General features: G+C 39.6%; 1 protein-coding gene across 1 annotated transcript in view; it reads right to left on the reverse strand.

The window, feature by feature from the left end:
• The window catches only part of LOC104496812 (probable phospholipid-transporting ATPase IIB), a gene marked incomplete at its 5' end in the record, with an annotated part of 46,114 nt that overhangs the window by 14,697 nt on the left and 19,380 nt on the right, over positions 1-12,037 (reverse strand). The window contains 5 exons of the mRNA XM_010139979.1: positions 1,200-1,370; positions 1,922-2,005; positions 3,166-3,258; positions 4,736-4,897; positions 10,659-10,907. Of these exons, the coding sequence (XP_010138281.1) occupies positions 1,200-1,370; positions 1,922-2,005; positions 3,166-3,258; positions 4,736-4,897; positions 10,659-10,907 (759 nt within the window). The remainder of the gene's footprint in view (positions 1-1,199; positions 1,371-1,921; positions 2,006-3,165; positions 3,259-4,735; positions 4,898-10,658; positions 10,908-12,037) is intronic.

Genomic DNA, 12,037 nt, shown 5'->3' on the forward strand with positions numbered 1-12,037 from the left:
CTGAACTTCACCCTCTCATAACTACTGTGGATGGCCAAGGCTGCCCCCTCAACCAGCTTTCGCGTGCCTGACCAATTCCTCCTTGTTTGTAGTATGAGAACTAGTAGGGCACTTCTCCTTGTTGACTCCCTAATCACCTGTCTCAGGAAATTACTGTCACTGCACTCCAAAATTCTCCTGGGATGCTCGTGCCTGCCTGTGTTGCCCTTCTGGTAGATACTGGGGAGGCTGAAGTCCAGCACAAGGACCAGCATGTGCAAACATGAGGCTTCTTCAGTTGTCTGAAGAAGGCCTATTCTGCTACTTCTTAATCAGGCAGTCTGTAGCAGACACTCACCATAATCTTCTCCACGTTGGTCTGCCCATTGAGTCTAGCCTGTAAATTCTCAACTGGCTCATCATCTGTCCCAAGGCAAAGCTCCATGCATTCCCTCTCCTCTCTCATGTTAAGGGTGATTTCCCATGCTTGCTGCAAAGCAAAAGAACTTATCCTCCTTCTCGGGCTAAAAACCCCATGGCACCTTGTTGAGTCTAACAAATGCTAAGTCTCCACACATTTTCTGTGCGGTTTGACACTCTGGTTCAAAAGCAAGGTGTAGCTAATCTTGCCCACTCCCCTCAGACAATGCTCTAACCTTTACTACAAACCCTCTTCCAGATAAATTTACTTCTAAATGTGCAATTAACAGCTGTCTAGAGTAGCTTGCCTATGAACAAAACACAACACAAACTCTTGTGCAAAGCTTTTGACGCTGTCCCTTTTTTTCAAAGGGGACACTTGAACAAACTCCAAGGGCAGTTCTGAATTCTAGTTCAAACAATTCACATTTTGATCTTTGCTGAGACTTCTGGTGAGTGCCAAGCCCGAAAACACCGTAATCATAACGATCTCGTGCCAACCTCATTTAGTGTCAGCTGGGACAGATTACTGTAGACAGTTGGGATAAATGACTGGGAGTCACATACAGTTATCCACTGGTAGTTTTCCTACAGAAGTAAGCTTAAGATCAATGAAATCTGTGGTGGACAAGGGACCTGCACACCCAACACCTTGTTGGTTTCTGCTAGCTCAGGTCCAGAATGTGCTTCAGGTCTCAGCATTTTTCTTACTTTGAATGAACCCGAATATCGACAATTATTTCATGTCTTGTAAAAAAAAAAATTGTTAACCTGTTACATCAGCAGTATGTGTTTACTACCTTAATTCCAGCATTTCTCAGCATCTCTAGAGTTGGTCTAACATCTGCTTGCAGCTGATCTTCTACTCCAGTGAGACACAGCAATTCCATTTCTCGCTCCAAACTCTCGACAACAGCGGCAACCTTCAGGTTTCTATCATGTATGCTTAACTTGGCTTGGTTATACCGACTCTGTTTGCACAAACACAAAACCACTTAAGAGTTTGCAAAAAACCACTTCATGAGTTTATGACTTGTAAAATACATGTTCAGCCTACCAATCAGTTATAATACGGATTCATTAGGCTAAATGCTTGTCTTTAATCTTGTTCTTAATTGAAGATATTTTAAAGAGTGAACTGTACTTTATGCCCAATGCTATACATGCTTTTTTCTGACAAGTCTCCTCAAGAGAACGCCTTCTGAAGAACTACAGAGAATTGGGCACCACAGCATCTAAGCAAGAACTGCCCTTATCTTTGAGAACAAGCACATTTTTCTGGTCATGCTGAAGCTACAGAATTAACAGTGCTCCAGCTGCTGGGAAAACTCTGTCCAGTTGCGTAATAAAGCAAAACAGATTCCTGTGTATAACTGCAGAACGGTCACTAACAAATGACAGCTTCTTGAACAGGTATTTTAAATACCCTCTTTTTTGCCACCCTAATAGCACAAAAAAGAGGAATGTCCCCATTGAAGTAACTCAATACGGTGAAGCACAAGATCACTCCGTTCCTTCATACCTCAAAATCTTGATACTGTTCTTCGGTCAGTGATTTTTTGGCAACAACCAGTGTACGCAGTCCTTCTCGTGCCATGTTACCACACTGAACAGGCCAAACCACAGGAGAGTTATGCACACAGTCAACCGTATGTACATGTTCTACACTCTGTGCTAACAGGGGTATCTGCACCATAACCTTTGGTGTTTCTTTAGACTCCTAGATTATTTTGGAGAAGCCACAGACTAAAAAGCAACTATACTTCAGAAGTGGTTTGCCATTAGTAAGCCAATTAGATTTCTTCTCCCAGCTTAAGAAAGTCTTTGAAAGCTTTGAAAGTCTTTGAAGCTTTAAAATAAAGTAAAACTGTTTTTGAGGCATGTTACAGAGCTGCATCCTCTTTTCCCACCAAATGCACCCCTTACTAGAAAAATATCCACACATTTAAAAATAGCCAGGGACTAGCATGTCTGAATGAAAAACAAGGCTGCCCAGTGCAAAACACTTATTGATTTGACCTCATAAAGCTAAATAAATTAAACAAGTATTTTACAATTAATTGTGCATCATTATCGCCAAAAGTAATTTTTATGACATTTTGCTAGGTCTTGAGGGAGTTTAATTTATTCATGTCCCCGAATAAATCAAACTGCCCTGCAGCACATATTGATTCATATTGCCAATACCATTATGAACATACATGGTGTAATCATTGTATTAACATATTGTCTGTATGTAGGGTCAAAATAAGATGATTGCTGGTACCCACTCGAGCCACACAGAGAAAAATATTAATTAGTCCAGAAATTCAGTCACTAGCTACTTAATATTAATAAATGCGGCAAAAAACTATTTCAACTTGGCTGCAACTCTTACTGAACTTTGTAACTCATAAACATAATTCAACGCAGAATTTGATAAAACAAGGGCATTTCAGGATAAATAGGTTTATAGCAGAATACTTCCCAGAAGTAATTAGGTTTTATGTGAAAGGGCAGTCAATGAAAAACAAATTTCTTTGGTTTAAGTTGGAACATGTTCTGCTATGTCTACCAGCTTTGCTTTTCCTGTGGGTTATTCATGAATTGGAAATAATTCCAATCCTTAAAACCCCTTCAAGATACATGTAACTGGACGTCAAAACTCATTACTGCACCAGCTCAGGCTCTCCTTTAAACCCTTTCCAATAATACTTGATATTTTGATTTTAAGTTTTCAGTTTTTACAAAATTTTTATCTTTATAAATGTCGGTTGTGTTTCTTACCTCTTCTTCTAACCAATCATTGTACTGTACAATAGTGGACATTGCAACATCTGCACCCTTCATGTAAAATGTAATTTCTCCTGAAGATTCATCCTAAAATTTTACCAAAAAAATTAAATTGAAAAAAAAAAAATCTGTTTAAAGTCAAAACAATTACCTACCAATAATCTAATTATCTTTTGAAGTAACCAGTGGATTATAATTTTCAAAGGTGAAGTACCTTGCCAAGAGATGGCAAGTTTTATTACTTGCTGTTACTACTTCCAAAGACATCTCTGACTTCATCGAGATGCATATACTCTGCTTTCTCATGTAAGAGGACGAGCTCTAACTGGAGCCAATGTGAATAACAGATTCTCCGCATCCCTGAACTGCCCATCTAAGTTTTAAAATATCACTGTTACATACCCTCCAACTACTGTTTTCTTTCTTTGGTGGCATATACTATCTAGCACATACCAGAGAGTTTGCTCTTTATCTTTGAATTACCTACGTAATTGAAGATTTACAAATGACTTGGTGTAAATGCTTGTTACAGAAGTTTTAGTGATGAAACATTCATTGCACAGTCAGAGAATTCACACGCAGGCAAATATAATCCAAATCAGGAGTTTCTGAGCCATTGTCTGTCTGGAGAACTGGATTAGTCTGGTCTGCAAGGTGCTCAGAATGGCTCTGAGCATGTCTCTGCTAAACAGGCTTTTAGTGCCAACCTCACCTAATGACATACAGCCTTGCCAAGGCCTCTGCAGACCTCAGCATACACACACTCTGCCTGAAGTATTATCACCTGCAGCTGATGGCACATTTGGCTTGTCATCGGGGCAAATAAAAAAATGGGATGAGTTTCACACCTGTTTAACTGGGACTTGGCACTGATCTAACCATCTAACAACACTGTGTTCTGCTACAGGGTCTGATTTTAGGTAGGGAGAAGGTAGAAGTATGTAGCATGGATAGCTTAACATTTGCAGATGTTTAAACCTTCCTTTTAGCATGGTGGTGGGGCTTCCTTTCACCGGTGGTTTTAATGCTGATTATTGTGCTCCCAGCTGGGCATACCCAGGAGCCAACTAAGCTGGTAACTCTTAGACCCTGTGGGGTGGGCTGTGTGTGCACATTGGTTCAGATGTCAGCACTGGTCTGGAAAAACAGCACCACTACTAGTATGGAAAGATGCTAACTACTACAGTAAGAAGTTTTAGCCGTTAGTTTATCCTGTGAAGAGGCAACATATTTTGTATGCAAGAAACAGATGGAAAATTAAAAACAAAGGCTTAAAGGCAACTTGCAGCATCGGAAGCTAAGAGTGAAGAAGTGACATGAACATGGCCCCATATAAGAGCAGAGTTTATCGTTTACAAAGCTCTCTGCAACATCAAGGTAGCCTGATTTTTCCACAAGTGCTTGCCTAGTATTTCAGGTGTACCCATGTCAAAGTTTCCCATTTGAAAATCACGAAACACATTCCCTGACGGATCAAGCTTCTATTTAATTTTACAAAAATAAACATTCAGTAAAAGCAATTTTGAGAAATAAAACCCAACACCTCGAAGGCTCCCAAAATTACCCTAACTATGATCCCCATGCGCTTGCTCTCAGAAGTGAAGGGGAAGATCTGCAGAATATAGTAGGTCAGAATGTGTCCCCCAGGGGTCTTCAGCTGCATCGACGTCAAGTCCCTGTTAACCAGAGTGAGACCAACGCTCTCTGTCCACTGCACCAGAGCTACCTAAAGAGAGGAAAGAAAAAAAAAAAAAGAGAGACACATTTAAGTGTGAAAGGTCTGTTATACTATGGTATAAATTAGGCTAAAACCAAACAACTATTGCTCGAGTAGAAGTCTAAACTCTTCCAAGAATCTAGAAAAAAGTGGGACGAGCAATAGACTGAGTACGAAGTTTCAATACATCGAGTATTTTCCTTCAGACATCTTACAAAAGTTCCTCTAAAGAATATCAAAACTTACTTGAACTTCTTCCTGAAAATGACACAACCCCCGCGCCAGATACACATTCAACAATACTTCAAGGACATCCAGGAGAAATTATACAAAACCACAATACAATTTTGTATCGATGACATCGCTACATAAGGAAGATGTTCTCGGCATATTTTAGGAAAACTGCTTTACTGTTAGTTTATATACAAACCATATTCCATATCTGAATGGGAAGTTTCTGATTAAAAAAAGAGAGTTATTCTCCTCCTCAATTCTACTTTCATTTTTCCAAATGCTAATCATTATTGGAAGCCAGATTTTTGAATGACTAGAAAGGTAATGACAATGAAGTTCAAATAATTTTTATGGAACCTGCCTCTGCTATTAATCTCAGGAAGGAAACAAAAATAAGAATCAAGCAGTCTGAACCAAGACATGCAAGTACAAAAACCCTGGGTAAGTTCAACAATCACGATGACTAATGCTCACTAAGAATTTCACCCACAGTAAGTAAATCACTGCAGCTCCTATGAAAACTTAAAATGGAAAAACAAAAGTGTGAATCCCTAAGAACCCCTGGTAGTGCCACCTGCGTAGGCATCACCAGATGAAACTACAGCAAGACGTGGTTACAGAAGAGAACAACACACTTTGAAAAGCACCAGTTTAAAACCTCAAAAATCACAGGAAGTCTTTTTAGAGACATTTCTTCTTCAATAGAAGTATCATACAAGCTGTAAATGATCCAATACTGCCAAGGTTATTTTTCAGTTTTCCCAGTGAAAGGCTACTCTTACATTCTGCCCTGTAAATTGCATCTTTCCCCTAACACCCCATCATCTCCTGTGCGTCCTTTTGCAGCCAGGACTTCAGGGTTCTGTAGTTGGTGACTCACATCTCTATTATTTCGTTTATGCTCGGCTTCACCTACCATGTAAATTAGCATTTTGCAGCACAGTTGTTTTGGATTGTTATACCTGGCCTACACACAACTGCATATGTATTTTTTTTTCTTTTAAACTGATCAGTGCAAATACCATAGCAGAAATAGACCCAACAGTCAAAGAGATGCCTCATGGCTGGTGTGGGCAGCTCTCCTCCACCCCATCCAGCAGTTTGGGAGTTCTCTCGCAGTTGTGCTGACAGCTTTTCCGGAGGCAAGCTATGAACCTGACCGCTTAAACAGAAATGTGACACATGTAAGTAAAGGCTTTGAAGGTTTTGGCATGTATGAGGGACCAATTTGTAGGGATGGAAATTGTGTAATCTAGTTTTGCTGCTTTGGAAGAATTCTCCTCTAACCAACCTTCATTTACTTCAGAGTATTTAAGAGCACCTTCACCTGGGACAGCATCATCTCCTTTCAAAATCAGGTGGCTGCGTAAAGACAATAGAGGTTACAGGAGAGGTATTTTGAAGTTAAGGCTGTTGATTTGGAAACAGGGAAGAAGCAGTGAGATTTCTTTTTCCCACTGCCTGAGTGTTCCCAGCAGTTTCAGTCTGGATTGTTCAACAAGAACTCACATATGTTTCTAATCCACACCGGTTTGTTTATATTTATAAACAATGGTTTGGTAACTACCCTTTGCAGTCCATCACTTTTCATCGAGAAACTTCATACTTAAAATAAAATTATTAACTTAAACCCACAGCTTGATCATGTGCAAAAGCTGCTGATCAATATTCAAGACAAGCTATGGAGTAGTTATTCTTTGTGGGTCTCGAAGGTCATGAAAGTGATGGTTTTATGCTACTGAGTGATTTGCTTTTCACAATACATTGACAAAACAACACAATTAGTCTTGCTTCAATAAGCACACACAATAAAATGAATTAAACAATACAACATGTCTTATACATAACAGCTTCACTTTTGTAAACACAACGGCTGCTTCACTAAGAGCGTATCATTTCCCTGCCTGTTTTTAAATGATTGGCTTTGTATCCTTGTAATTAATTTTAGCAACTCTGTTGTCTCTGGACAGAAACATTGGAATTAAATTACTGACCATGCTTTAAGGTAGTATTTAAATATTCAAAATCCTGGAATTAGAAATGCTTGAGAATATAACAGTGTGGGACAAAGTATAACCAATAAATAGCTGGTTTATGAGAGTAAGAAGTCATTAAAAATCGTGACAGATCAATCTCTCCTGACCAAGGGGAGCAAAGGTCTTCAGAGGCTCCTGTTCATAGCATGCCCCCGAACTGCTTGGGTCTGTGACCTCTGAACCCCACTGCTTTACTTCCTTAGTTTATACCCTTTTATGATTGTTCATTACATTACGGTAGCAGGCTTCCTACAGATGAGCCGGACTCACAGCTACCACCGCCAGGTCGGAATTGTTTTTTCAGGGGCTTCTCGGTGAATGCGTATTGTTTGCTATGCTACGGCTGTAGAGGACAAGTGACAGACAAAAGAAACGTCCCACTCTTTCAGAGAAAATGAAATATTGATCACTTATCATAAGGAACAAAGGGCCTGGCATAAGCAGGGTTCACATTATGAATACAAAATCAGTTACTTATCTCAGGTTACTCTAACAATAGATAAATACATATTTAATGATTAAGGTACCTACTTCTAAATGTGCATACTTTGTTATGGTTCTGTTTTATCAGTATATACGGATGCACACATACAGGCACAGATGGGAAGAGTTCCAAATTAATTCCTCAAGTCAACTCATTAAGTGTAGTCTGTCAACGTGTCGCTAAACTGCTGCTTATACTTTCCCACGTGGAACAGCGGTTTATACTTACACACCGTTCTCTGCTCTTTATACGCTATGGGGATACCACGCGACATCACATACAGCAACAGACAACTGTGCGAATGACGCAAAAGGCTGCAATCAAGCCAGCTCCATAAACAAAATCTGAGAGACCAGAGTTGTAATGTCGAGGAAGAACAATGCATAAAACTGGTTAAGTCTGTTAAATGATAATGTTGCATATTAACCAAACATGTTGTGATAGGTCAGTGCTGAGGTTAAACAGAAAGCATCAATTGAACCATTTCCCTAAATAAAGCTCCAGGGTGCAATATTCAAAGCACTTTATTCAATAAAAAATGCTTTTAAAATGGTACTTTGGTGATTGGGAAACATTGGCATCATCCGTCAACCTAACTGCAGGAAAGTTCAATAAGCTAAATAATGAACCATTTACATTATTTTCCTTAGGCTCCAGTGATTTGCAAACATTGCATCAATAGAACTCTTAAAAAAATTATGATAAAGATCTGCTAGTCTTTCAACTCTTAAGGCTTTTTGCTGTCATGCTGCAATTTTTATGCTGTTTAAATGTTTTTTGTAGCTTCATCTTTTTATAAGACTCCATTTAGCATCAATTTCTCGTTATATTAACGCATATTTTTCAATATGATAATTTTACTAGTGTTTCAAGCGTTATCTTTGAGAAACAAAAAGGATTTAATGCTGTTTGTTCTACAAAGTAAGATTTTCACTATCATATGGTTCAAATGTATGAGTTGAGATGATTTAAAAAAAAATCATTATTAAAGGCTACCCGTGCTTTCTCTGCCTTGAAGCACTAAGTTTCTTCGTTGCTGATTTCCTCTTCCACTTCCCTTTCTGCCCTGAGTCCCAGTGCTGTCGTATCAGCCCTTTACGACCTTTCCTTTCCTCTTTCCGAGGTCAAATTCCCTACTGTCATCCAAGGGCACTACTGGCATAATTCTCCGGTCTTACAGCTGTTTCCTTTGGCAAATACGAGGGGGCAATTGCTCTTTATGGTTAATGTTTTCAGGGTCCAACTAAATGAGTTAATTTACAACAGCCCATGAGGAGAGAAAAGCAAGCGGAAAAAACCACTCCCATAGTGTCTCTCAACTGCACGTCTCTTCACCTGCTTTAGTCATACCTCTGCCGTTAAAGCAGGGTGTTTACTAAACCCATACCTGTCATCTTACCTCCTCAGGCAGACACTTGCTCGTGCAGTCTACTGCTACCCTTAGTAACACCTCACAGGCTCGTTCCACTCACCTATTCAGCGAATATCTGTGCAGATGAAAACTTGTACCCATGCAAAATGTGAGTCAAACATTACACACTGACACTAACACATGACATTCACAGTGTACCTCCGGCACAAACAAAGGCACCTCCAGCGTTCTCACGTCGTAATGCAGATCAACCCATGCTACAGACCACCCCACCACATACAGTGGTACGGATTATTGGTTCAACCCGAAGAGCAGCATCTCAAACCCTGCCTAGAGTTTATTTTTAAAACCATCCTGACTGCCACTTTCATTTCTGAGAACCAGCCACTTCTTTATATTCTACAATCCTTTGACCCTATGAACTGTTTATAGCACCTGAGATGCCTACTGGTTTGGTGTTAGATGAAGACAGACTTGATTTTATTCCTCACATTCCTACAAATACTTGTTGTAGACTTGTTACGGTCAGCAATTACAGCTGGCAATTTGAATTTCTGAGGTTTTGTTAGCATTACAAGTGGTGATAGAGTAGACAGAAAACCAAATGTATACAGGAAGAGCAGGCTAAGCTGTGGCTAGATGAGTTTTGGGGAAGAAATACTATCTTGTATGAGATTAAATTCTATAGCTAGAAAAAAATGTCCAGGCTTTCAGGCACGCACTCCTTCCTTCACACCTTACAACCACCTTGTTTTGGTTAGGTCTAAGCTACTATGGCTACACCACTAACTGTACACCCAAGCTTCAGACACGGCTACAATTACTTTAAAACAAAGATGCTCTCAAGCTGCTCACTTTCAAAGGCAAACCAAGCTTGAAACACTTAATTTCTGCATTTTAGTGTATCAGGCACATGTAGGTTTTTAGTAAGTGAATGGGCTATAAGTATTTTTATCCTTACTTTGCAGTATCTTGAATCTTGAGTTTTGCCCTTCTCTTCTACTATCTTTTTAGATTGAATTTTAGACCATCAATTTAGGCCCCTAAACAGGATTACTTGGAACAATAACCCAAATCCACTGAAAGAAGGGGGGTTTATTTAAAATTTCAATGGAAGTTGAATACATGTCTTTATTGCAATGGGGTTTCAGATCTGTGCTACACTTGACGCAATTTTGACTGAACCCTGAAGATGATGAAGCTGCCTAGGGTTAGCAGCTCAAAAGCTTTTCTACAGGAGAATTAGAGGTTTGGGTTTTTTCCCGTTAAGAATCTATGCATCCCACGAACTGGTAGTGTCTCTGAGGTACCTGGTTGGACATCACTCAAAGCAGTTTCATGTATATGCTGTGATTCATACACGGACTAATGTTCTGAGAATACACCCAATAACTTGAATTGCAATAGTCAACACAGAATTGATCCCAAAGACTTCACAGACCTTTTAGTCAAGTAATTTTAAACACTTCTATGTAACACAGGAACACCAGATCTTTCCTACAGCTGTAGGGGAAATAAAACCAGATTACTGCTAATTCTAAAGCAAGCCAGCCCAAACCACTCTTCTATCACAGTTCTGCTCCTTTTTAGCTTAGCTTATCCTGTTCTTTACGAGATGATATTTTCTTCCCCTTGTATACTAACCTCATCAGGGCTGGAAGCCTGGTAAGCTCGATTTTCATCACTGAAGTCCTGATCCACCTCTGCGTATTCTGTTTCTCCAGACACACCCGCCCGGGATTCATACACTGGGGTCACGTTGTGGCACAGCGCAATGGCCTTCACTGCTTCGTGGATACGGCTGCTGACGCTCTTGCGGACTTTGGGCGCAGATGCTTGAGGTTTCCTAGAAGGTGTTGAGCTCGTGCTGTTCCCGCTGTTCTGAGAGTGTGCCTTTAAGACCCGACACAATGAATAGTAAAACAAGTTCAATAATGGAAACGATACGTGATCACTAACATATCTATCTGATTGTTCCCTTTACAAAGGCTGATAAGTGATAAGGATAGTAACCATTTATTTATTTTATAGAACCTGCTGTTAACTTGGTTTGTGATTCATAAAACCCCTCAACTACTCTGCGGTACAGCTGGTCTGTAACTGTGGGTTCACCAGCTTCATTTGTAGTCAGATTTCAGTAACAAAGCCTGCGGACAACCGAACAATGCGGAACGAAAACAAGTACGCAGTAAAAGGTGTGAATGGGCTGGCTGGATTCTCCAGAAAACCCTGCTTCTCCCCTTCCGAATCTGCCTTTTTCAGTCATCTGGCACAACAGTCCTTTAATTAGGACCTAAAATTTAATTAGTCCTAAAATTTACATTCTATGAATTGTTTGTTAAAAAGTAATTAATCCAGGAACCAATTGGATGAGTTCAGAAACACCAAAACAGAACTGTAGTGGTGGTGGTTTGTTGTCTCTTCATCATTTGTACAGTCAGAGGCTGGAAACTCCAATGCTGTTAAATCGAAAAAGATCTTTTCTTTTAAATCTTCACCCAAACCTCTATATTTTAAAGATCACCACATTGGTATGGAACAAAACAACAAAAGCAAGTATCATTGCCAAGTATAAATATTAGGAGTCACTAAAATACAAATGTCGATTTAATTTATAAATTTAATGACACATTTGTGAACTAGTGCAGTTTGTATGCTACTGCTGCAGGATGAAATTTGTCCTCACAAGAATGAAATAACCTACTCAAATATTCGTGCAAAATAATAGTGTGACACATATCTGAAGGTCACGTTACTGCTGCATAACCACTAAACTAGAAGTATTTTAAGTTATCCTTCAGAAATGCTCAGGCACATGAGTGAATTAATATTTTAAGAGGAAGTATTGTATGTTTATAATTGGCTTAAATTAAATGGGGAAAAGAAAACCCCAACCAAACCCAAGCCAGTACATTAAATACATCAGCAGTGCTACCCACGGCTCTTCAGTTCACGTCAGGGTAGCTCAGAAAACCTCTTCAGAAACCATGCTTTTTTCCTCCTGACTGCACTTTGCTTAACCG

Source organism: Buceros rhinoceros, unplaced genomic scaffold, assembly GCF_000710305.1.
Source record: "Buceros rhinoceros silvestris isolate BGI_N320 unplaced genomic scaffold, ASM71030v1 scaffold38307, whole genome shotgun sequence".
Classification (NCBI taxonomy): domain Eukaryota; kingdom Metazoa; phylum Chordata; class Aves; order Bucerotiformes; family Bucerotidae; genus Buceros; species Buceros rhinoceros.